This window comes from Nakaseomyces bracarensis (genome assembly GCF_045282275.1).
Source record: "Nakaseomyces bracarensis strain CBM3 chromosome Unknown Scaff4_1, whole genome shotgun sequence".
In the NCBI taxonomy this organism is placed as follows: Eukaryota; Fungi; Ascomycota; class Saccharomycetes; order Saccharomycetales; family Saccharomycetaceae; genus Nakaseomyces; species Nakaseomyces bracarensis.
The window spans coordinates 271993-298051 of NW_027263964.1; the positions used below are offsets into that span (position 1 = coordinate 271993).

Consider the following 26059-nt stretch of genomic DNA (forward strand, 5'->3'; position numbering starts at 1 on the left):
ACTAATTAATGATAATTTGCTATTTAGTTGTTATAGATGTTTTTTTAGACAATATATTTCAAAATCATGTATTTGCAGTATAAATAGTTCAAAATTTATTAAAGAGTAAGACAGATATAAACGTTGGTTTTATAAAAAGAACAAAAACTAAAATACATAGAATAGAAAAATCAAAGGGTCCAAAAGAATGTAAAATTTCATCAGTAAAACATAACAGAATAGATAATAAATATGAAAGAAAATTTCATATTTATTCTTCTTCAATAAAGGATTGGAAACAATCAACGAAAGTCTCCATATTGTAACCATCAGGATAATGTATACAAATATTGAGACCGTCTTCCTCACAGTGTGTATAAGATAGAGACATCAAACAGTTTGGTGACAGGCTAGTTGTAAAACCTGGGCTCTTGATGTGTGGGAATTTAACGCTGTTATCATCGAAGGAGATTTGGGAAACATCGTTGATTTTTATTAGTCTAGTGTTGCGAGACATTTTTTCGTCATAGTTGTCGAATTTCATTCTCTTCATATCACTATCATTGTACCCGTACTTCTTCCAGCTACTCATTCTCTGGTTGATGCTGTTGGTGACATGATTAGCAATTTCCTTGAATTGATGTTCAAGAAGTTTTTCATTGTATTCAGAGTTGTCCGCAGTGCTTGGAGCTGGGCCAAAAGCGCTGTCGTCAATTAACGACAATGGGCATTCGACTCTAATATCTTTGTAAACAAGACCAAATTCACTGGATCCTGAAATAGAGTCTCTTAGGTTCATTGGCATCGAGAAAATCAAAGTTCCATTGAAAGATTTGATCATTGGCTTCAAACATAGCATGGTAATGGCGGCGATAAAACTTCTTAGACAGATTTTCTCCTGTTGCACAACTGAGTTCAAGTAGTTAAATCTTTCATTTGGTACAGAACCGAAGATTGTGTTACCACAGTTGGAAGTGGCATTTGTTAGGATGTTGGTGTATCTGGTTCTAAAAAGTTTCAATTGGTTACCTTCTTGACTGATGAAGGTAGTGGCTTCACCTTCGTTGCTTCCGTTATGGTTAGTGATCGGTGATTGGATAAAATCTAAGGGTTTCTTGACTGCATTGAAGAAAAATGACTTGAAGAATGACTGTGTTTGTAAGTTCAACAACTCTGGCTTAGTGGCAGGGAAATGTAGCTTCAAGTTATCGTAGATTGACCTTGGTAAAGTGTAGTTCTTTGTAGTAGTGTTGTCCAACTTGAATAAGAACTCAAGAGGGTTTTCACACTCTTCCTCTTGGGAAGTGCTGATGAGCTCCTTTAGGAACAATTGGTGGAACTTGGCAGCGGAGAAGATATCAAACAATATGTCCTGAGAGTGAAATACCAACTGTGATTCATCGATCAGGTACAAGTCCCACAGAGGTCTGTTACTACCAGGTTGGAAGCCGCCGTTCTTCAAGATGTGGCGGATCAAGTAAGGTGGTGGCCCACCTGAGTGACAATTGATCTTCTCATCCTTTTCGTTATCGAAGGTGACAACTGATAGCACATCTGGCGTTCTGATGGACTTCAATGGTTCGAACTCCAGGCTGTTGCTCACAGTTGTGTACAGTTCAGGGTACTTTTGGATCAAATTCTTCAAAGTCCTGGTAACTAAGGGCAGAGTCAAAGACTTGGGTCCACGTTTGGAAAAAGCGGTGTTAGACCTAGTAGCAGCAAGAGTATCGCTATCATCAACCCACTCAGTGGTGGTAACGTTACCTTCATCAAATATATAGCTAGCTCCGAAAACGGTACCGTTCTTATTAGTCTCTAGTATTTGAGAGAGCAATTTCTTCTCATAACTAGACAAAGGTCTCGACATTGTAAGTTTCTGTATATAGGTGTTTTATATTGGGTGTTTAAAATTGTGTGATTAGCTAGTTTTTTACAAGCTGACAAGATGTGATTACGTGTGGAATATGTAATTTTAACACTGATCTTATATATCAATAGCAAAAGGTCTAATCGAAAGAGCAAAGCCCCTCCTTTCAACCAAAAAAAAGGGCTTATTGTTATGCATAATCGTTTAGATGGGAGGGTTGTAATTTGATCTTAGAATATTCTTATTGTTTAATTAATCTCAAGAGTTTAAAAACCCTCTTTGTTCACTAAGGACCCCCTCATTCGAATATCTACGGAAAAAACCCATTCTGTGCATCCATTGTTCTCGAGGACCCTTAGAAGTACCCCTACAAAAACCCGTAAATCATATTAAAAAAAGAATAAGAACGACGATACGTCATTTTGAGTTCATTTGCCTCGTTTAGTGGGGGTGTCTTGGGAAAGTAGGAGGGGAAAGCAGAGGGACAAAGAGGGAGGCAGTGATAATGAACCAGAAACGATACCCTCAAAACATCTATAAATTGAAAAAAAAAAAAATGAATGTGGAGGGCTCTATGGTGATTCCCATATGTGTGAAGAGGCTCATCTTTTTCGTATGGGAATGTGGGTATACGGCCTCGAGCTTTTAGAACACAGTGTAATAACTCGTATTCCGTCCTAAATAGAATGAGTTCACCAAACGTTGCTGATCTCTATCTATTCGTAGTCATAAGCCCTGGGCAGCCAATTAAAATCGAGTATCACACGTGATATCATTATTCACTAAACTCGCGTGATGGGGTGTTTTTTGTTGGCAGGGGGAAACTTGAAGCCCACTAGCATCATGGATTGAAGCCAGTAGCTTTTATATAAGTTAGAGTGATATCAGGTTATGGTTGGTAGTGTTTGGATGGCAAGTAGGAAGAGATATATATAGACTCAAGTTTGATTTTAATATTGGAAAAAAAAAAAAAAAGATGTCTGCTGTTGCCAATGCTACTACTGCTTGGAGAAAGGCTGGGTTGAGCTATAGTTCATACCTTGCTATTGCTGCCAGAACGGTACGTGATTCGTTGAAGAAAGAGGTACAGACTCCACAGGTTATGAACAGAGGTAAGACTGATGCTGCATTCACCAAGTATGAGAAGGGTAGTCCACAATCCGACCCTATTCCATTGCAAGAATGAGTTATAAGGAATTCTTAGCAACTCATTAAAAAAAAAAAAACTTCATATTCAATAAATACTAGTACCATTGTATATAAGAAACAAAACACACTATTCATTTTCTATTTAAGAAACACTCATATATAATCAATCAAAAAAAAATAAAATAAAATATCAAACTTTAGGAAATCAGAAAAATTAGAAAAATGACCCTTTGAACCATATGGCAAGTCATATTTTACATTCTTATAACGATACAATTTTTAATCTAACGGAAAATCGACAAGCCAGCAACACGTTTTTCTTTATTCACAGGGTGACTCTTTTGCTTTTAAAATCGTTCCTCTCTTGAAATATTAAGAACTAGTTGAGAGGTAGGGGGGGATACTGAGCTACTGAAAGAGATACTGAAAGAGATATACGTGGGATTGATTAATTAGATCAAAGATGCTGTACAATGTGAAGTTGATGAGCACAATGCAGTCCAATGTAAAGTTGATGAGCAAAGTGCCGATACGGGGACAAGTCCAGGCACGATTGATGGGATTTACACCCACAATGAGACCATTATCGGTAATTAGACTGACATCAGTAATAAGACCGTCATCGTTACTGAGACTGTCATTGTTATTAAGACCTTCTAGAGAATTGACAGTACCTCAGAATGTCCCTGTGCTGAGGAGAACATTTACTAGTACCTCAATTAGCCTTAATGCTAAGGCCAGTAGTCAGGATGCTTTCAAGAGGCAAGAAGATGTTAAGAATGAGGAGACTGATGAGGATAATGATGGCAAGTGCACTGGCAAGAAAAAGAAGAAAACTGTAGAGACAGAAAGTAAGAAAGCCTCGGAGTTTAAAGATATAATAAGGTTAATGATGCTAGTGAGGCGAGATTGGAAGTTACTGTTGACCGCGGTAGGTCTACTTACGATTTCATGTACAATTGGTATGACTATCCCAAAAGTAATTGGACTTATCCTGGACCAGCTGAAAAACGCAATGGCACTACATATGAATGATAACGAGCCGATAAGTATAGATGAATTACCCCCCATAGCGTTTGGACTATCACTTTATGAATTTTTAGGGGGATTTACAATTGCTCTTTTTGTTGGTGTTGCCGCAAACTATGGTAGAATCATATTACTAAGAATACTTAGTGAGAGGTTGGTGGCGAGACTGAGATCCACAGTCATCAAAAAGACAATACACCAGGACTCAGAGTTTTTTGACACCCATAAAGTAGGTGATCTGATATCTAGACTAGGTTCTGACGCATATGTGGTTTCTAGATCCATGACTCAGAAGGTTTCTGATGGGTTTAAAGCTTTAATCTGTGGTGGTGTCGGCGTAGGTATGATGGTAGCATTATCTCCTCAACTTTCATGTTTATTATTGGTTTTCACGCCTCCTGTCATATTAAGTGCAACTGTATTTGGTAAACAAATAAGTACCACGTCTAGAGAGCTTCAAGAGGCCACAGGTCAATTGACTAAGGTTGCAGAGGAACAGCTTTCAGGGATCAAAACTGTTCAATCATTCGTTGCAGAGCAAAGGGAAATAAATAGGTATAATTATGCCATTAGAGATATCTTCAAAACAGGTAAGAAGGCTGCCATCATCAATGCCAAGTTTTTCAGCTCTACATCAGCGATGGGAGATCTGAGTTTTTTGACCGTGTTAGCTTTTGGATCATACTTAGTTTTACAAAATACATTAACCATTGGTGATTTAACAGCATTTATGATGTATACTGAATACACAGGAAACTCCATTTTTGGTTTATCGACTTTCTACTCAGAAATTATGCAAGGTGCTGGTGCAGCATCAAGATTATTTGAACTTACGGACAGGATCCCGAGTATATCTCCAAATAAAGGTAGGAAATATCAACCAGGTAATGGTGAAATTGAGTTCAGAAATGTTTCCTTTGCATATCCAACTCGTCCTGACAACTTAATATTCAAGAACCTGAACTTCAAAATAGAAGCAGGTTCTAATGTTTGTATCGTTGGTCCCTCGGGTAGAGGTAAGTCAACCATTGCCCTTTTATTGGAGAAATACTACCAACCATCAACAGGTGATATTTTAATCGACAATCAAAATATTAGAGAACTGAACAGTAAATCTTTGAGGAGACATGTCGGTCTAGTCCAACAAGAGCCGATATTGATGTCAGGTACTATAAGAGATAATATCGTCTACGGTCTTACCGAAATGCCATCAAAAGATGAGATCAGAAAAGTTGCAAAACAGTGTTTCTGTCATAATTTTATCACACGGTTCCAATCCTCTTATGATACTATCATCGGACCACATGGTACCTTGTTGAGTGGTGGACAAAAGCAACGTATCGCGATTGCCAGAGCTTTGATTAAGAAGCCAAAGATCCTGATATTAGATGAAGCAACATCTGCCTTAGATGTAGAAAGTGAAGGTGCTATAAACTATACTTTTGGTCAACTAATGAAAAAGAAGGAAATGACCATTGTGAGTATTGCACATAGACTAAGTACTATCAGACGGTCAGAAAATGTCATTGTTTTGGGCCATGACGGTAGTGTTGTCGAAATGGGTAAGTTTAAAGAACTATGGAAGGACCCAACTAGTCAACTGTCACAACTCTTGAATGAAAAGTCAACACCTCATCAAACAACAAATATCTCTACTGCCCCTCCACCAACATCTATGACAGAGAAAGTCATTACTGAGCATATAGAGTCTGTCGTAAGTGAGCATCCTGAGGAAATGGAACCACGCCATATGTATATCAGCACAGATTCTGAGGTTGTCGCTGAAGGACATGAATTATTAAATGAACAAATAGAAGACACTATCGAAACAGTTCTAAAAGATGTAACAAGTGAAAGAAAACCTCTAAAACTACAAAAAGATGAAAATCTGTAATGCGTACTCTGTAAATTTATTTTTTTCCCCAAAAATTAGCATTTTAATCTACGGAAAGTAATATAGGCTACTTTCTAAAATTCATAACACACATATAAATATATATCCTTTAATCAATTGGTTTTAATAGTATTCTAAGAAGCAATATACTTTCGTCAATACATTCTTTATTATGGGCGATATATATTAAATTTCGTTAATCCTTTGTCCGCGCCGCAAAAGGTAAACAAACAAAAATATAACTGCTCATCGCAATTAAATTAGGCAATTAAAAGTGTCAGCTTGCGAACTAATAGTAAACAACTATTCTGTACAATATTTCAAGTACTTATAAGTAATAATTACAATATCAAAGAATACAAACCACTAATCTCCATACATTATTTCATTGGCACATAAATAATGAACAATAATGAGCTAGGGCTCCATGACGATCTACAGATGTTGTTGGAGACTCAATTGCCTGAGATACATGATACCATAGGGAAACTACGAGAAATTAAGCTTGATGATGAGGATATATTGAATATAGCAGATTTTAGAGATGTTCTACAGTGGATTACAGCACAATTAAAGAAAATTCTTGACATATTCCCACGTATATGTGACTCTAACGGTATTGAGGTTACAAACCTACTGGAGTATCTTGAGTGGTTACAGGAGAGGAAGGAACTATTATTTGAGCTTGTCAATGATATAAACAGTGTTGGTCCCTTTTTGTCAAAAACTTTGGAAATTATAGAGAGAAGTTTAGACCAGGATCCTGATAAATCAATAGCTGAAGATGAAATGGAAATAATTAACCTGATAGAAAAATGTTCAGTCTATCGAGATGAATTAGACCCTTGGTTAAATAGACTGAAAAAGCTTTTGGACACTACATTGGAGTTTAAGGAGATTTCAAATGATCACATGGACGGTCTCGAGAATGTAATATCTCAAAATATCCAAAAGAGCTTTGATTTACAGGAAGAGAGGTTTTCCTCGCCAGTAAGGCATGCTCCCACATTCACACTAGAACAAATCATAACCCTATTAACTAAGAACGGCGATTCTCCAGGTTATTCTATACCTACATTCAATAACCAAGAAAAGAAGATTTCAGATAAATATCAAGATTTAGAAAAAAGTTTACCAGCAATTGAAAAAAGTTTAACTGATATTTTACCAGAAAGAATCGATACCTTTGGAAAACGAGATGTTGCCAATATAGAATCATTGACCAAGGTTTTGAAAGAGAAATATGCGGGTCTAAAACAAAAATATGATTTTATGGCAACAGAAATATCAGAATTAAAAGTGGAACTTGTAGATAAACGATGGAATCTGCTTTTTGTTAATTTAAATCATGAAATTGGCGGTATTCTTGACGATTATGAAAGCATCAAGAAGAAGATGGTTGCATTGGACAACCTTGATATACAAAGCGATATTCAGGATAAATTAAAGAGGCAGATGGCTAGTAAAACGATTATATTAGAAAGAACATTCAAGATCATCTTCAAAGCTCAGGAGTTTTCTTTGTTAGATGCAGGCATTGCGGCAAAGACTAATCAACTTCATGAAAAATGGCTAAAAATCAAGATTTCTAATGTACAAGATGTTAGAAGCATGAGTAGTGGCATAACCTATGAATTAGGAAATATTACGAGAGATATGAATGGCTTGACGATTAAGGATAAATTAAAACAGAATGGGGCTGCTAGAAGGTCGGTGTCTGAAGGCAGTGTTTCAGGACATAAGCAGTTTGGAAATGCGTTACTGAAAAAGATGAAGATCAAACCAATAGTAAATGGTAATAAACCAAATTCTCTTGATGATCCTAACCCATTCTTTGATAAGCGCTCTAAAAATAATGGAAAGCTTGTCCTCAACACTGTTCCTGCTCTGCCTCATAAAGAGAATAAAGAAGTTAAAAAATCACCAGAAATCAAGAAGAAAGACGAACCAGATCATAATAAAGATAAATGTCAATCTCTCGAGAAACTGGAAAAAGAGCGAATTGAATATTACAGAAATAACGGTAATAGTAAGCTACCGTCCATTATCAGTAAAAAGGATAGATGGCAGTATCACTCTCATATTCAGGACTATATCCCATCGACCCCTCAAAAAACTCCAACGTCTAACTCCTCATGGATTCCCAGTTCGAAAAGAGGCCAATTTCTCAGACCTCCAACACCTTTATCTGTACTGATAACTCCGACTTCTTCCCGTAGAAGACCATTCTAAAAAATAGTGCATGTTTCAGTACGACGATTAGAAATAATTTTGTAATAATAAACTCAAGAAAATTTTCTTTGTTTTAATTCAAAACAAAACATTAATATGTATCTAATATTCTACAAGAAATTATAACCTGACGACTGGCATATCCAGTATATCTATATTATATAATCTGTATTTTTCGGTATCGAGGTAAAAGCACCAGTTTTATATAGTTATTACACCTATCTTATACATAAAGCATTCGGAAACTACTTGTCTGAATGTTAGTTAGAGGGTGAATAGGGAATAGCAAGAGTGTTATCAACTTGTTTATATGATATTAATATGTGATTAACCATTGTCCTATCGTATCCGTAGATGATGATGACATTTTTCCCTAATGACGTAAAAGTATTTAACTAAATAATAAGCCCTTATATACATTATCATTGTAGGACAGAGAGGAGAGCTTGAAGTGTGAGAAAACCCCCAGGCACTGTCATTATTATATTTATATATCAGTACTCAGTAGAGGTTGATTCAGCAGTTTAGAAACGATAAAATTTTCAATATTTTTCGAGAAATCAATAACAAAGATAAAGATAAGAAATCGATGAGCTCACATTCCTATGAAGTTCGAAGTTCAAGGGGTGTCTAAGGAGGGCTCAGTAATGCCATCTTCTGAAAGGCTGTCAAATGAGAGGTCAGCCAGTAACGACAGCTTCTTTTTCCTGAAGAGAAGCAACTCGACTAAATCCCTATTCGATGAGCTCTTGGGGACGTCATCATCGACCTCGATTGTGAAGAAGAACCTAAAGTCTATGATGAAGTTCCCGCCTGGACTTTTGAACGCCAAGGAACTTAGAGATAGTATTGGGCCAATAACGTACCCATACTCAATGGCACCGTTAGTTCCTAATTTGATAGAGTTTGATGGATCAGGTATAAAGTTAAATCAGGATTTGGAGAAAGTTATGTGTATAATGAAAGAAGGTTTAGTGCTACAGAAAGTCACTAGACGTAAGAAAAAAGATTATTTGTTCAAGCTGGAGAGAAATAAATATATAACGTGGAAGGATGGTCTGAAAAGGTTAGATTTGGATTCTATAAAGAGCATACGGCCAGGGGAGTTAGGAAGTAACTACCGGGAGGAGTACAATATTGATGCCAAATTCTCTAAATACTGGATCACAATAATTTACAAGTTCGCTAATAAATTGAAGGCTTTACATGTTATTGCGAAGGATGAGATGGATTATAATGTTTTTTGTTCAACTCTTTTCGGACTAGTCAGGACAAGAAGAGAACTTATGGAGAGCATGGCAGTCCCTGATCATGAGAAATTTGCAAATATACATTGGCGAAGAGAAGTTTCCAAGAATAAAGAGGATGAGATTAAAGATAAATTGAGCTTCGATGATGTAAGAAAACTATGTCACAAATTTCATATATACTGCTCTACCAAATATCTCCGACAGTTTTTTAATCAAGCTGACATAAATGGTAATGGGCTTCTAAATTTCGAAGAATTCCAAATCTTTGTTAAATTATTGAAATCACGTAGAGAAATAGATGAGATCTGGAATGAAATTGCCAAGAAAAGTAATAGCCTAACGTTTGAAGACTTTTATGAATTTTTACAGGAAAAGCAAGGTGAATCCGTAAGTATTACAGAAGCTCAAACATTATTTGAGAAATATCAAGATCCTGATAATAATATTATAGATAGAAAAGGGTTTTCAAGATATTTGAACTCGGTACCATATTTGAAATCTAATTCGGAAGATTTTTCGAAACCATTAAATCATTATTTTATTGCATCATCACATAACACTTACCTCACTGGTAAGCAAATTGGTGGGTCACCTTCTGTTGAAGGATATATACAAGCATTACAGCAAGGTTGTCGTTGCGTAGAGATTGATATATGGGATGGAGAGAATGGACCAGTTGTATGTCATGGTATACTAACTTCTGCTCTGCCCTTGCGTACAGTAACGGATACTGTACGTAAATACGCTTTTTTAGCATCACCGTTCCCTTTGATCATATCGATTGAGGTGAGATGTGACTCAAAGAATCAACGTATTGCGGCGTCTATATTTAAGGAGTGTTTCGGTGTATTACTCTACTTTGCTGATGACCGAAGACCTACATTGCCTTCCCCCTTAGAGTTACGACACAGAGTAGTGCTGAAGATCAAGAAGACTAAGAATTACGAGGATGGGGCGATGCTCACTAGTGTTACATCATCCTCATCTTCGTCTAGGAGTTCGTCTTATGAATCCGGCGATATGTATAATAAGAAGCGTGGATCCAGGATACGGCGGTTCAGTTTCAACAAGAGACAGTTACCAATAGTCGATGAATTCTATGAATTGACTGGCTTGCAAGGTCTAAAGTTTCGTAACTTTTCACTGTGTGAGTCAAAGGGCACAAATCACTGTTTTTCGCTGAATGAGAAGAAGATAGACCGTATGATCCGTGATCCCAACATGCGTGCCTCCATTAACAAGCACAACAGACGCTACATGATGCGTGTCTACCCTCACGCCCTACGCTACAACTCCACCAACTTTAACCCTATGCGCTACTGGAAATTGGGAGTCCAGATGGTAGCCACGAACTGGCAGACTAATGACCTCGGACACCAGCTGAACGTGGCGATGTTCCAACTGAACAGCAGAACACCGCAGGTCGGTTACCTGCTGAAACCCGCGAGCATCGCAAGCGTGGTGAATAAGACACGTGAATTAGATATCATAGCTAAACAGAACCAATCCCCTGAGCGATACAACATCCAGGTCATCTCTGCGCAGCTTCTGCCGAATGTGAGTTACACCATGGATGTGGACGGGGATCAAGGGTTGTTCAGGGAGGACAACATATGTACGCACGTTGAGTGCGAGATAATTAGCAGCGACGATGTTAGGGTGAGCTCACTGGCGAACGCGGCGGTTCAGGTTCAGCCCATGGCTCACAATGGCGCTACCCCGGAGTCAGGCTACGCTGTAGTCACTGGTCGCAGGTGTTACGAAAACGGGTTCAACCCAATATGGAACGTGAGTTTCACCGTGGAGCTAGCGAAATCAGACGTCCCATTTACATTTTTACGCGTCGTGGTTAAAGAACACAGCAGTACATTGGCCATGACGTGTGTCCCCTTGGATCGTGTCCGGATGGGGTATCGCCACATTCCACTATATAGTACAGAAGGCGAGCAGTATATCTTTTCTACGCTATTTGTCTCGTTACAACGCCAAATCTAAAGTAATTTTTAATTAATATTTGTTTTTTTTTAATATACCAATCGGGTAAAAAGAGCGATGTAGGGAAAAAAAAGGAAATACGCCAAAAAATAAAAATTAAGGCGAGAGGTGAAAGATTAATATATAAGAAGGTAATATCATTACATAGAAATAGCATATCATATCATAGCATAGCATAGCATAGCAAAGCATAGCATAGCATAGTACAATTTAGCATAATTTCAGCATACAATAATGCAATCTCCAAAGAGAATCACAAAGAAACGTACACCTACCTCTCCACTTCGGAGACGTGCTACGTTCGCACTATTCGAAGAGACCGCCGAGATGAGACAGAGGACACTCGAGCACCACACAGAGAAGATAGCCCCTACTGACAACAAGGAGAACCGTCCAACGAAGACACCAAAGACACTATCTCAGAGACCACCTCTAAGGTCCCTGGACTCCGATACACACAAGGGCTACTTGCACGACATACGACGTGACCTGCTCACACAGCTCTGAAGCCGTTTCCCCCTACCATCACTATATAAAAAAAATTTATTCCCCCCCCCCCCCAAAAAATTACGTACATTATAGCATAATAGATACCTTTTCACGACTATCTCCAATCAATAAAAATGTAAACAAAAGAGATAAGATAAAACGGAGATAGAAATCCGCATTTTTTTTTTACTCTCTCTGGCGAGACACCCTTCGATCACCCCGATTTATTTTTTTTGTTGTTCCCGTCCTACAGCTCTTTCTCTAGTGGAGTCAAAGTTTTGTTACTGTTTTTGTGGCCATGTCATGACCCGGGCTACCGGATAAGGTTTTTCGAGCCCTTATTATTTCGAAGTACTCCACTCGTCCCTTCGTACGCCATCTCCGCAGCGATCCAGATGAGACCCCGCTGCAACGGAGACGGCAAAATATTTTATTTATCTTTTCTTGAAGAGTCGCCCATTGTTTGTATCTTTCATAGAAAAATGTGTCTAAGGTGTGCGTGGTGTTCTGGGTACGTCCCTGTCTATTCTTCTGGACCGTGACCCAAAGCTCAAGTATTTAGCACAAACAGCTATACAAGCTATACAGCTACACAGCTATACAAGCTACACAACAGCGAAAGCAACGACGCAACGACAACACATTACAGTAGTACGAGACGTTGTTCATGACCGTACTTTCTACAGCAAGAAAACATCGGAATAAGGACTATAGATCGAAGTAAAAATGACGTTGACTTAAAGATGGATCGGTGATGTATTGCCGGTTTGATTGAATTGTAAAGGACAGGCGGGGGGGAAGCAAAGAGCTCAAGAGAGATTGTTGGAGGAAACTAATTTCAAAAGCCAAACTTAATTTTAAAGAACTTGAACTTCTAATCACTAAGAGATAAAAAAAGAAAAAAAAACTTGTAATTGATCAATAGAACGATTGAAGTCTATATAAATAGACTTCGATATTCTCCCTTTTTCATAGAATAGCATATAATATAAAGTAGAAAAAAACATAAAACATTAACTTCCCTTTCTCTGAAAAGAAACTTAAAAGAATATCTTGTAAAAGAGTAACAGAGAGAAAAGCTATTATTAAAATAACAAAAAATGTTTTCTGATAACAAGTTTAAGAAAGAGGAGGTTCTTGTCAACGATGACCTTGAGAACTTGTCTACTGTTTCTTCTCAACTTGAGGAAAAGCCAGAGTACCAGGACGATGGTAAAGACGAGTCTACTAGACTGAGAAAGGACTTGAAGGCTCGTCACATCTCGATGATCGCCATCGGTGGGTCCATTGGTACGGGTCTTCTGATCGGTACGGGTAACTCTCTGTACACCGCGGGGCCTATGTCGGTTTTCATCGCGTATTCGTTTGTCGGTCTGCTTGTCTTTTTCACGATGGCGGCTCTTGGAGAGATGGCGTCTTACATACCGTTGGACGGTTTCACCAGTTATGCTTCACGTTACTGTGACCCAGCGCTAGGGTTTGCTGTTGGTTATGCCTACCTGTGTAAGTACCTGATTCTGCCACCTAACCAACTGACTGCTGCGGCACTGGTTGTCCAGTACTGGATCGACCGTGAGCGTGTCAACCCTGGTGTGTGGATCACCGTGTTCTTCGTGGTTATCGTTGCAATGAATTTTATTGGTGTCAAGTTCTTCGGTGAATTCGAGTTCTGGTTGTCCACTTTCAAGGTTATCGTCATGATCGGTTTGATCATCTTGTTGTTTATCATCATGTTGGGTGGTGCTCCAGACCACCACAGACGTGGGTTTGAGTACTACAGACACCCAGGTGCTTTCAAGCCTTACTCTGAGAGAATCCCAGGTAGTAAAGGTAAGTTTGTCGCTTTCGTCGCCGTGTTGGTCTACGCTTTGTTCGCATACCTAGGTATCGAGTTGACTGGTATCGTTGCCGCAGAAGCTCACAACCCAAGAAAATCTATTCCAAAGGCCATCAAGTTGACCATGTACCGTATCATCGTCTTCTACTTGCTAACCATCTTCTTGTTAGGTATGTGTGTCGCTTATGACGACCCTCTATTGAAGAAGGCAAGAAGTGCTGGTACCGGTGCTGCTGCCTCCCCATATGTTGTTGCTATTATTAACTCCGGTATTAAGGCTCTACCACACATCTTCAACGCTTGTGTCTTGATGTTTGTGTTCAGTGCTTGTAACTCTGACTTGTATGTTGCCTCTAGAACATTGTACGGTCTGGCTATCGACAACAAAGCTCCTAAAATATTCGCTATCACTAACAGATGGGGTGTTCCTTATTACGCTTTGATCGCTTCTTCCCTTTTCTGTGGTTTAGCCTACATGAACGTTTCATCTGGTTCCGCTAAGATTTTTGGTTATTTCGTCAATGTCGTTTCTATTTTCGGATTGTTGAGTTGGATCAGTATTCTAATCACTTACTTGTGCTTCTTCAACGCTGTAAAGGCCCAAAATGTCGACAGATCGAAATTTGCCTACAGAGCTCCATTTCAACCATACGGATCTTACTTTGCTCTATCTTTCTGTATTCTAATTGCTTTCATTAAGAACTTCAGCGTTTTCCTATACCATGAATTCGACTACAAGAATTTTATTACCGGTTACATTGGTATTCCTGTCTTTGTTATCTCTTACTTTGGCTATAAATTGATCAAGAAGACTAGAATCTTAAAGTCCGCTGAAGTAGATTTATACACTTTCAAAGCAGCCATTGATGAGGAAGAAGAACAAGGTAAGATAGAAGACGCTGAAAAGAGAGAGAGAATGAAAAACAGTAAGAGCAGAGTCTTGTTCTGGCTATATGACAATATTATTAGTAACGTCTTTTAAGCTTTGACTGTATGATTGAGTACTTGATTTTATTCCTGTATTCTTTTCTGTTTCAAGTTATTCTTAATATAAAAGACAATCCGAGTGTGCTTGTGCAATATTGTACATATTCTTTCTCGGTGCAATGTGTTATTTGTTTTCCCTACCAATTTTATTTCAAGTTTTTCTTTTTCTTTTAACTGTGTTACATCATACAGATAGAACTTTACGACAGAATTTGAGATTCACCATTAATTATAATGACAAAAAATGTCATGTCCTAAAGATATCTCGATTACATTTCCTTTACCATTACATCCTCATTGCTATCGAATTGTTAGAGCGAACAACATATAGTGCATGTATCCCTAATATGTCACTCCCCCTAGCATTTTTTCCCTCCATAATTACTGCATTTTACTTTTTACGACTAATTAATATTCATGTTTGACTTTCCTTTCTTTCTTTTTTTCCTACTTATAATTCCGGAAGGAACTACACTCCTTTTTATAAATATTTTATACTACTTCTGTTTGTTTTATTTATTTATTTTTTTATTTAAGATTTAATGTGATTAATTTAATGTAATATCTTTACTTCTATTTCAAATAATCTAATTTTTAAGGAATTTAGTCATCTTATAACACTTGTGAATTTCATTTCATTTTAAATGCCAGTATCACCACTTTTCCCAGCAGCGATGAAAACAAGGGATAGACAGTCAGTCATCTACTATAAATAGATGCTAGGTCACAAGGTATTTTAGTTTAATAAATCTCTCACTTTAAAAAAGCACTTAATCCCAATCATGAGGCGAAATATTACATAAAGGGAAAAAGAAAGTATGAATTGTTCTAAGGACCTCTCACAAAGTTATTAACTTTAAATGAACTTATTCTCCCTTCTATCCGAGAGCACTATGAATGAGATGGAAAAATATTACTTTAATTCCGAAGAAAGGTGAGAAACCAAGGAGTTTGTATGATTGTGTGCCCAAGTATATATGCAAGCTACCTTAAGTATGAAGGTATATATCGCAAACTCTAAGAAGAACTTCGTATTGTTTTCGGTTTGCAAAATATGCATCACATTAGAAAAATCCCAGTTCGTTCCCTAAAAAATACATGCTAGCTTCATCAAACTATTAATATCACCACTTCTTTAACTAATAGGTTCCTAATAGGTATTAGATATGAATTGCTTTTTTATTTTCCTATTCGCATTATTTTTACCCAAATAGGGAACCGGTATGTCTGCCCTCCGGATTATTCAGCAAGGAATTTCCGGATTGCGTGATGGTAGCGAGCTTTATTTTTCCGACCCGTATTCTATACACTTTTTTTTTTTGGGAATTTAGTATCTACTAAAACAGCCGCACAAGTCATCCCACATTCCCCCACTTTCTATGCACGAATTACATGGAGCCCCGGCAAATCTGAGTTGTTGAAAAAAAGTTTCCCCCTCTTCGATTAACAAAATAGTTCTTGGGAAAGATACACTATGGGCTTTTCTAAGAGGAAGGCAACGAAAAGTCTTGAGCTTTCGCTTATAAACTTCCCCCCAGCGAACGATATCTGCATAGAAATCACTTTCTTTTATTTACTTTTTTTTACTTCCGTGCAGTCTATTCTATAGGCTACTGTAGAGGTGTTAGAAACAAACGTAGAGATTATTTGTCAGGGCACAAGCCCACGCTTTCCTCATCTTGCCATTGTTCGTTTACCATATCTTAGAAACCAGCGTAGACAAGACATAAAAAAATGCCTTTTCTGTACTGCAGTCTTTCACTGTGAAAGGATTTTCCTTTACTTAATTTTAATTACTTTTTTTTTTTCTATTTCTCATCTTGTCAATAAAGCCTATAGGAAATCTTTTCCGTGGGGTCTGGCATAGTGAATAACAGTGATCTCAAGCGATGTGGATTGGGAATAGTTATAGAAGGGTGGGAATTCTAGGTTGACATAAAGTATGATATATGGCAAAGTATTTGGTGCATAGATATGGGAAAGATTTTTTACTTTCTGAGCAGAAAGTGCTCAGCTTAGAAAATTGTACTTTTCCTTTTTCTATCACCAGGTGAAAAGATAGTGGGAATATTTTATCAATAGGGAGTTTCCGAGATGGCATAAGTTGACAAGGAGACACAATAGAACAAATAGCATATTCTATAATAAATAAGCTTTGCTAAACACTGCAGGTTTGTTACTGTTCTCGTTTTTTGTTATTGTTTTTCCTTAATTCTATGTTGTAATGTGGCCCTTTCTTTCCAGCGTTTTTCTTTTTTGTTCTTTGTTCATCTCAATTTTCACTATTAGCTGGCTTTGAATGCAAATACAGAGGGAGAAAAGAATATTTTTATGTAGCGACAGGGTTGTTCTTTTTTTATAAATCTTGTTCTTTTTTGTCTTATTATTAAACAAATGTAGGAAACAAATTCAAATGTTCCCTGAATATCTCGCACTGGATTTTAATCACAATTTTTCCGATTCGAGGAGTTATTATAACATCGAAAAAAAAAAAAAAGAATTTCAATTGCGATGAGAACACAGAATATATCCTATTAAAAGTTTTTTTAGGACAATTAAATTTTGCCATCAACTGATGATTTCCATTATTAACTGAACTGCTCTTCTGTAAGTGTAAAATTAACAGCTGTGAACTAATAGGAAAATCCTTTATGGCTTTTCGGTGGCTTTTATTCTATTGGATCCGCAGATATCATTATTCGAAATGAGATGGAAAAAAAAATGATAGTTTTCTCTCAGTATAAATACAGACCTGTTCTACAATATATAGCCTTGCAATTTCTATTTCTTTCTTTAGCTTCACTTAAAGAATAAAACATCGGAATACTTTTATACCCTGTAAAAAAACAATTATTATCATAAATGTCTGATTTAGAAAATCAAACTAAGGTGGATACAGCTCATCAAGAGAAAGGACATGATCTGGACATGAACGATGCTGACAGTTCTTGCCCTTCCCACAATAGCAGTAACTTGCTGCAATCAAGATTCCATCTCGGACCTGATACAATTAGAAATCACGTGATTGCATTTGTGGGTGAACTGTGTGGTACATTTATGTTTCTATGGTGTGCATATGTCATCGCAAACATTGCAAATCACGATGTTAGTTTGAAAGATAGTCCGCCTCACGGCTCTCACCCAGGGCAATTGATCATGATTGCTCTTGGTTTCGGGTTCTCCGTTATGTTCTCCATCTGGTGTTTTGTTGGTGTTTCCGGTGGTGCCTTAAACCCAGCTGTTTCTCTATCCCTATGTCTGGCTAGAGCTATTACCCCAACTAGATGTCTAGTTATGTGGATTGCTCAAATTCTTGGTGGTATGGCCGCTGGTGGTGCAGCATCCGGTATGACCCCAGGCCCTGTGAAGTTCGACAATGCCTTAGGTTTGGGTTGCTCAAGAACCAGAGGTTTGTTCTTGGAAATGTTCGGTACCGCTATCCTATGTTTAACAGTGTTGATGACTGCCGTTGAAAAAGGTGAATCTAACTTCATGTGCGCTCTACCTATCGGTATTTCTCTATTCATTGGACATCTTGCCCTAACCGCATACACTGGTACTGGTGTTAACCCGGCTAGATCCCTAGGTGCTGCTGTCGCTAAAAAATATTTCCCACACTACCATTGGATTTACTGGATTGGTCCACTATTAGGTGCCACTTTAGCCTGGTTCATCTGGCAATTGCTACAATGGTTGGATTATGCCAACTACGTTGCTAGAGAAAAGGAACTCGCAGAGAAGGCCAAGAACCAGTAATTCTTGAGTCATCGTACCTAGTATTTTTCTATTTTTCTATTTTCATTCTCATTTTCTATTCAATTCCCAAATTAATTATTTAGTCACTGCCCTTTTAATCATCCTAATATGAACATTTTTGATACTTTTAGTAATTTTTTTCATATCATCGCTTTTAGTTTATGCTTATATATTAAGTCTTTTGGAATTTTACAAAAGCTATGTGTATCACTTTACCCAGTATATATAAACGTCTACCATATTAAATGTTACATAAAAAAGAAATCAATTGAACCTATAGTTGGACTGTTCTTGTAGATAGACTATCTAGCCCAAGTAATTAACATTAAATGTGAATGGAAATGCAGCAAAAAAAAGTCAAAAAAGAAAAATACAATAACTGACTGTTTTCAGTCTATACTTTTTTCAATTGAATTTAGGATTTATAATAGTTTTTTAATTGTTGTTTTAGACAAGATTAGATTAAATTTATAAGAATATTTTTTGGAAGTAATTTTTACATTGTGTGCCCTCATGAGTTCAGGATTGATAAAAATAGAGAGGGATGGCCTCGATAAGTAGATTATTTTGCGAAACCTTTTTCGTCCACGTTTGTGATGGAAACAGATGAGACATCACTTTCTGGGGAATCATCTTTCATACCCATAGAGCTAACATCGTAACCAGTTGATATCAAGTACTCGATGAATTTGTCATCTTCTCTTTTCATGGCATCTTGATCTAAATCTGGCAGCAAAAAGAAGGCAAGCATGGCAGAGAAAATACACAAAGCGGACGCAACGTAATAAGGAGCACTTAGACCATGGTTCTTGATTAAAGATGGGAACACATAAGTCCCGACAAAGGCACCGACCTTACCAATCATTGCAGCGATACCGTACAAAGTACCTCTGACTGGAGTGGCATTCATCTTGGAGGCAATCACACCGATGTTATTACCTGCAGAGAATTCACCTAATGTAATAAAGACACCATATATAAACACGAAACCAACAATGTGCTTCTTTAAGTGATCTAATGCACCAGCAAGAGCAAAACCGATGGCAGACTGAACGACTAATCCAATTGATATGGTTAGACGTGGCCCCAGGTAATCTGATACAACAGCACCAACAATTGTGCCCGGCATGTAGAATAAGTTAAATACCACATTCCATCCAAAGTTCTTGTATAATGGGGCGTCTTTTGGTAGAACCATACCAATAATAATAGAGGAGTAAGTACCGAAAGCGTAGGCTGAAAAATCGTATAAGAACCAAATAGCGGAGATAATAAATACTCTAAACCAATAAAATTTGATTATTCTCCATACTGGGACATTTTTGTTAAACCTTGATTCACGGAATTTCTTACCTTCTCTGTAGTACAATCTCAGGATGAATAGAGAGCATGGTGGGATGGCACCTAACCCAATAGTCAGCCTCCAAACTGGGGTCAAGTGGTGAGAACCACAAATCCATAGAAGCACCAAGGGTACGAAGGCTCCCGCTACGAACCCAAAATCGATCATCGAGTTAGTGAACCAGATGAAGTACCGGTTACGTTTACCACGGGGCAGTAAGTTTGAGGCCTCTGCGGCAGCTGGAGAACTACTAGAGTACTCACTTCCGATGGCGATACCCAGGAAAAATCTGTACACAGTGAGAGCCGTGAACAAACCACCGGCGTGTGTTCCGGAGGTACCTTTCCCCCAAGCTCCGGAACAAAGAATAGTGAAAAGGATCAACATGCTGGTACCCAACAGCATAGCCGACTTACGAGAGAAATGGTCAGCCAAGTAACCAAAGATCAATTGACCAGCAACTGTACCAGCAAACACGATAGAAGAGATGTTTCTAAGCGCCCGGGACTCCGAGTACTCCTTCCCGTAGATGATCGACAAACACGTGGACACCGTACTGATAGAGTTGTTGATATACCCATCAGAGAACAAACCGGCACCAGTGGTGACAATGGGCCAGTACTTGGCAAACCCGGACTTCTTGCCACCATCACTGTCCTCGTCGTCGTCGTTAAATTCCGCGGAACCGGAACCGGAAGCGGACTTTCCCGAGTAGTCATCGGACGACTCAGGCGCTCTTTTCCAGATTGGGAAAACCTCATGTTTGTGCCTCTCAAACGCAATATAACGCCAATCAGCAGCAGTGGTGGGAATATCTCTCAAGAAAGGACTAGATATATGTTTATCCATATTGTATTTGTACTTATATCTGATGTTTCTCTACTCTACTGTTTTGTAAATATACAATTCTTTCTGAAAAAAATTGGAGGATTATTTATAAAGTTAGTCTTTTATATATTGAAAAAACAAAAAAGAATAGAAATTAATGTGAATAGTAAATTGCACATGTGGGTTTTATATTAACAAAAAACACGTTTGGGCTTACTAAAAAGAAAAAATAGAAAAAGAGCTATTCCAATTACGTATTTTAGTTATTAAGAGCTAATCCCGTATTTGGTAAATTAAAGTGAGTTGCTTGTAAGTCTGAATGTGATTTGTATGGTAATAATGGGAAAGTGCTCGGTGAAATGACTTTTGTTGTTTCTTAATGGATTACTTCTTTTTTTTTTTTTGTTGATTTTATTTTTGGTTTAACATACGTCTCCACACGTCTCTCTGACTGCACGTTACGTTAAACAACATATAATAATGTATTGAGAAAGGAAATAATGTATTGAAAAGGAAATAAAGCCCGAATACGTAGGAAATGGCAAAGACAGAAGGAAGGGAAAAAAAAAGGAGTTGGATGGAGTATCGGGTATAAGATAGTTGAAAGACGCTATCTTGAGTTTTTTATTTCTTTCTATCTTGTAGCACATGGACGCAAAAATTGACTGGGTTGCTTACGGACTTTCAGTTATTTAATCCAAAAAACGACTTCCTTTTTTCTATTTTCTTTCACATGGGGAGTCTTACCTTTTCTTTTCTTTTTCTTTCTCGAATATTCCGTGCGGTGCTTGTTAATGTTACGTATAGGAGGAAAAAGCATCATATTAGGAGAATTCAGGTACGTAAGAAACCACTGCATATTGTCTTCTTATCAAATTTTCCCCTCCACATCGTTGTATTTCACCTATCTATACTTCGTACAACGCAACTTTTTGTTTATTTGTTTTTCTCAAGGGTATTTATTGTTTTGTAGGTGAAACTGGCATTATGTGGTGTATATTAGTAGGAGCGCCCTACAATAACTACCACGTGAAAAGACATACCTCAAAAAAATACAGACGTACGTACACGTGTGACTATTTAATTTAATTTTTACTGTAAGTTTTATTGACTTAATAGAAATTTAACTGCATATATGCATGTACATAACTGCATATCTACGTATAATAACTGCTTGTCAATATTTTACTACTATGTTGTTCGTCAAGGTAATAATACTGCCGACTACAATTTAATTATCCGGGTAAATACATATTTGACTCATTCTCAGATCACAAGTAACGATGTCATATGATCATAAGTAACAATGTCAAATGTTACATAATATATAACGATATCAGATGACACATCATATATAACGTTATTCTTTAGATGTAACCCGGCTTTACCCCCCTAGTCTTGTTTTTTCCCGAGGGAGGGGTGTTAACAAAAAAAAAGCCCGATACCGCTGTTACAGCCCTATTTTTTTAGTCATGACATTAACTTTCATATATCCGAGGGTGTCCACGGCACTAAATCTGTAAAAAAACTACAGAGTGGATTATTATGACTCAAAAAGAGAGAATGGGGGGTTTGTTGAGTATCTGGGTTTCTAAATCTCCAGTCCACAGATACCGGGCTTTTTTTTTAATTAAGAGTTATCGAAATTTGTATCTTATTATTATGCTAATGAATAAGGTACGTCATTTTCCTATTTAATTGCCTTTTGCTCCTTTTCCTTTTCCTATCTATTTTTTTCTACATTTACTCCACAGATATACTGTAACCATATTTAGTTGTTTTCTTTGCTTTAAGTTGCATAAAAACACCTTTTCTTATTCCTATATAGAAAGATCAGTAAAATTATTTGTGGGTTTAGATATACAAGTACAAATACTGTACTTTCGGAGGGAGCAATGTAGTGCTATGGAAACCGGAGAAAAAACAATAAACTGTTCTGTCTCCTGATTTGATTGTACCTCCGGTTTTTTCCCTGTATTGTTTTGACTTTATAGTGTATACCACAGCTACAATTTTATATACTAAAAATAACAAAATAAAATTTGTCTAACTAAAGGTTATGCTCTCTCCTTGAATAGATTTGTCTAGTGCTTTTCTTTATTTCTTTATTTCACAAAATTTTTTTTACCTTTTAGACTTTAAACTCTCGAGAACTTAAAAATAATTGAGGGTTAACTATGGCAAGACATTGTTAAATAAAAAAAGAAAACAAAGCTTTTCTATGAAATGATTCTCCCATTGTACTCTTTTCTTAGTCTACAGGTACAATGAAATCTGTCGTATCAATAGATAATGTAAATGCTATATTTTCTGTTAAATAAGAGCAATCTTTTCATGGCTAAGATCGCTCTTGACGAACAACATTTTTTTTTCAATATATATTTTTTTTCTCTTACTGTGTGTAAATATGACGGTAAACTGACATTTGTCCACAATTTTTCAGTTTTTTTTGATCTGATATTAGTATCAGCATAATTGTATTCTAATTGTGTTATTGTGCAATTAACAAAAGCAATAGCATGAAATAAATTTGCCCTTTCTAATAATATAGACTAGCATTGTTGTTTTACTTAAAATGGTAATATTTGAATTGAATGTCTCCTTATTCTGCAATAGAGTTTTCTTTTTTTTATAGCACCTAACAATAAGAAAGCTATATTATTTGAATCATACCACCTCTAGTATAGTATCTTTATTAGTTCTAAGCCTCACTGCACATGTATAGCATTGCATTGCATTGCATACCATGACAAAGTTTAAAACTATGACATTTCTTTAGATTTACGCTCAATTAGACATTGACATATGACGGAAATACGGAGCTATGTTTAAATATTTGAAGCTTCCTTAGCAACCACACCTCATTGTTCACAAATTTGCGCAAAATAAACTCAGCAATTTTAGGTTTAGTTACAAATTCAAGGTTTTTTTGCTTACTTTTTTTCTCCATTAAATGCTTTTCCTCCTTAATTTACACACCATATCTCCAAACAGTACAAAGGCGATACCTATAAGGTTTTTAAAACCACAATCTAAGATTTTTTAGTCAATGGAATAGAGTATTAAGTGACAGCAAAAAAGAGACAATAAAAAAAACTCCCTTTAATGACTGCAATGCCGTATCGCCATATTGTGTCGATTATCCTAATCGGAAAAGAAGCATGGCATCATAAGATTTTTAAACTATTATGACTTCAACCCCGCCTCCTTTGTCCTTGTTATTATTACAAGCATTATGAATTGTGAGATCGATTATTATGTCTCAAAGACCTCCTATAGTCATTGTAATTGATGTCTTTGTTAATGCTTTGTTATTATATCAAAGGGAAATAAATGACGTAGTATAGTTTTAACAATACTACGCCATCCAATACTTGCCTGTCTCAGATTAAGGACAGGAACTAATAATATGCATCTTCCAGTACTAGCTTGAAATACCAATCACTTTCTATATCGATTGTAGTGTTTGTGCAGCTGGTTCTAAGTACAGGCACGCTGATTTCCCATCTCGACACCCCATCCTACCAGCTCCAGCACTTGCTACAATAGTTCTTCTCTACATTGCGTTGCACCATTTTCTGTGGCTTAAATGGAGAGTTTCCCGATCTGGTAGAGATGCATATCTGAGAATTTGTCTGCATCAGGGAGAAAAGAACTCGCTACATCGACAGATGTACGGAAATATCAGAAGAGGGTTACTGTCCGTCTGTGCGGTATATTCTCAGATTTCAAAATGGTACGATGGAAATTGATACCCGTTCATCCGCAGAACAATAGGCAGCTGCCCCCCTACTTGGATTTAACTATGTGTGTCATCAATTTTTCTAAATTAGAATTTTTTTATGTCCTTGCCCGGGGCGGAGTCATAAGCAAAGAACGTCGTGTGGGACTATACCCCTACGGAATATTCTGTGAGAGAGAGGGGTGAGTTCGAATAAGTTCCTTTGTGGGTGTATGTGGGTATCTGTGGGACTGTCACAATATATGCATAGAATCCCTCCAAGACAAAGGCACTGGAAAAGGCACCCCTTGCTGGCAGAGAAAATCTCGAGGAGAAATGAAGACGTCATTTTATTCTTTGTTTATTACTCTACTAGTGCTGAGTTTATGGTTGCTCCATAATGTGGGTGAAGTTCCACACTGTGCGGCCATGTAACAGCGAGACGACTAAAAATGGGATGATATTCCTGAAGGAAGTGAGAAAAACGTGAATCACTTCCTCGAAGCTTGGTTCCCATTGTAGAAGAAGAACTGTGATCTGGTCTTCGGTAATGTTCGTATCATTTCGTTCTAATTAAACTTTTTACTCTTAGAACAACAAATAAGGTTTTTTTCTTCTTTATAAGGCTTTTATTATTAGAATTAATCTAATTTATTTTATCAATATTTTTTTTTAACACAGTGGGAAAACTATACAACAATGGTTAGGGGTCCAAAATAACAGTTTTATTCCGATTTCTGTTCAATTATTTGCTTTTTTTCTTTTTTCAAGTCTATTTGCTTGAACAAGTCTATTAATCTAACCGGAGAGTGGCAGGATGTTTCCTAAATTAATAGTTGTTACTACATGGATACGATAATATATGCTACGTAGTCTAACTGTATTAACAATATGTTTAAATTTTGTGGGTTAAGAAACTATTGCTCAAGCAAACTAAAATGAGGTTTGTCCCAATTTTGTTATGGGAATAAAATACATGTGGGTTATTCTTTTGTTAAAAATCATCAAAGGAACCTTATGTGTTTATCGTATTATGTATCATTGTGCCTATATCTTATGATATCATGGATTGAAATGATAGTAAATTTGGGTTAACCAGGTTTTCTTTGTGGGGTTTCTCAATAACACTCTGTTATGTTTCAAGGAGTTTAAATTCTAACAAGCAATTAAACATTCATAAAATTTTAGACTCTAAAAGATATAAAAAGGGCTCATATTTTGTTGAATGAATTTAAAGTTGTTTCCTATCATCTTCTTTTTGTTAACCTCAAATAAGAACAATCAAGTAAAATTCGGTTTTTTAATAAAACAAAAAGTACTTGAAGATCTGAATAAACTAACTTTAATTTTTACTAAAAGGGCAACTAAAGTTTTATTTTGTTTGGCAATGACAAATATTCAAGATTGCTAAATATATCAGCATTATTTTTGCTGATTATCAATATTGCGGCATCCCTACCAGTCGACCATAGTGACGCTAGCGACGAATTTGTCAAGCGGCGGGCTGGTTTGGGTCGTGGAATATATCCAAATGGTTGCAAAGCTATAAATAGAAAGGTAGGTCTGCATTTGGAAGTTTATAGCTATCCTTATGCTCACCCTAAAAAACCAGAATCCGGAGTCAAAGCTCTCGGCAACTCTACTGAATCTGGATCTGAAAACTTGGAAAAACGTGCTGTTCCTACATGTTGGAATGATGCTTAT

The 26059-nt window shown here is 37.0% G+C and overlaps 9 protein-coding genes across 9 annotated transcripts; 7 read left to right on the forward strand and 2 right to left on the reverse strand.

The window, feature by feature from the left end:
- Positions 1 to 250: 250 nt before the first annotated feature.
- PBI1 (Pbi1p) lies at positions 251 to 1846 on the reverse strand (the record flags this gene model as incomplete). The annotated part of the gene is made up of 1 exon (XM_071050948.1): positions 251 to 1846. One exon carries the CDS (start codon positions 1844 to 1846, stop codon positions 251 to 253), a length of 1596 nt encoding a protein of 531 aa, XP_070908160.1.
- A 976-nt stretch (positions 1847 to 2822) lies between these two features.
- ATP15 (F1F0 ATP synthase subunit epsilon) lies at positions 2823 to 3032 on the forward strand (the record flags this gene model as incomplete). The annotated part of the gene is made up of 1 exon (XM_071050949.1): positions 2823 to 3032. One exon carries the CDS (start codon positions 2823 to 2825, stop codon positions 3030 to 3032), a length of 210 nt encoding a protein of 69 aa, XP_070908161.1.
- A 426-nt stretch (positions 3033 to 3458) lies between these two features.
- MDL2 (ATP-binding cassette permease MDL2) lies at positions 3459 to 5918 on the forward strand (the record flags this gene model as incomplete). The annotated part of the gene is made up of 1 exon (XM_071050950.1): positions 3459 to 5918. One exon carries the CDS (start codon positions 3459 to 3461, stop codon positions 5916 to 5918), a length of 2460 nt encoding a protein of 819 aa, XP_070908162.1.
- Positions 5919 to 6320: 402 nt separating this feature from the next.
- KAR9 (Kar9p) lies at positions 6321 to 8150 on the forward strand (the record flags this gene model as incomplete). The annotated part of the gene is made up of 1 exon (XM_071050951.1): positions 6321 to 8150. The coding sequence occupies one exon, from the start codon at positions 6321 to 6323 to the stop codon at positions 8148 to 8150; it is 1830 nt and encodes a 609-aa protein (XP_070908163.1).
- Positions 8151 to 8797: 647 nt separating this feature from the next.
- PLC1 (phosphatidylinositol phospholipase C) lies at positions 8798 to 11395 on the forward strand (the record flags this gene model as incomplete). Its single annotated transcript, XM_071050952.1, has 1 exon — positions 8798 to 11395. The coding sequence occupies one exon, from the start codon at positions 8798 to 8800 to the stop codon at positions 11393 to 11395; it is 2598 nt and encodes an 865-aa protein (XP_070908164.1).
- A 234-nt stretch (positions 11396 to 11629) lies between these two features.
- On the forward strand, positions 11630 to 11902 carry ACM1 (Acm1p; the record flags this gene model as incomplete). The annotated part of the gene is made up of 1 exon (XM_071050953.1): positions 11630 to 11902. The coding sequence occupies one exon, from the start codon at positions 11630 to 11632 to the stop codon at positions 11900 to 11902; it is 273 nt and encodes a 90-aa protein (XP_070908165.1).
- Positions 11903 to 12984: 1082 nt separating this feature from the next.
- On the forward strand, positions 12985 to 14703 carry DIP5 (dicarboxylic amino acid permease; the record flags this gene model as incomplete). Its single annotated transcript, XM_071050954.1, has 1 exon — positions 12985 to 14703. The coding sequence occupies one exon, from the start codon at positions 12985 to 12987 to the stop codon at positions 14701 to 14703; it is 1719 nt and encodes a 572-aa protein (XP_070908166.1).
- A 2867-nt stretch (positions 14704 to 17570) lies between these two features.
- On the forward strand, positions 17571 to 18464 carry RNJ42_00785 (aquaporin family protein; the record flags this gene model as incomplete). The annotated part of the gene is made up of 1 exon (XM_071050955.1): positions 17571 to 18464. The coding sequence occupies one exon, from the start codon at positions 17571 to 17573 to the stop codon at positions 18462 to 18464; it is 894 nt and encodes a 297-aa protein (XP_070908167.1).
- A 562-nt stretch (positions 18465 to 19026) lies between these two features.
- On the reverse strand, positions 19027 to 20655 carry GIT1 (Git1p; the record flags this gene model as incomplete). Its single annotated transcript, XM_071050956.1, has 1 exon — positions 19027 to 20655. The coding sequence occupies one exon, from the start codon at positions 20653 to 20655 to the stop codon at positions 19027 to 19029; it is 1629 nt and encodes a 542-aa protein (XP_070908168.1).
- Positions 20656 to 26059: the final 5404 nt, after the last annotated feature.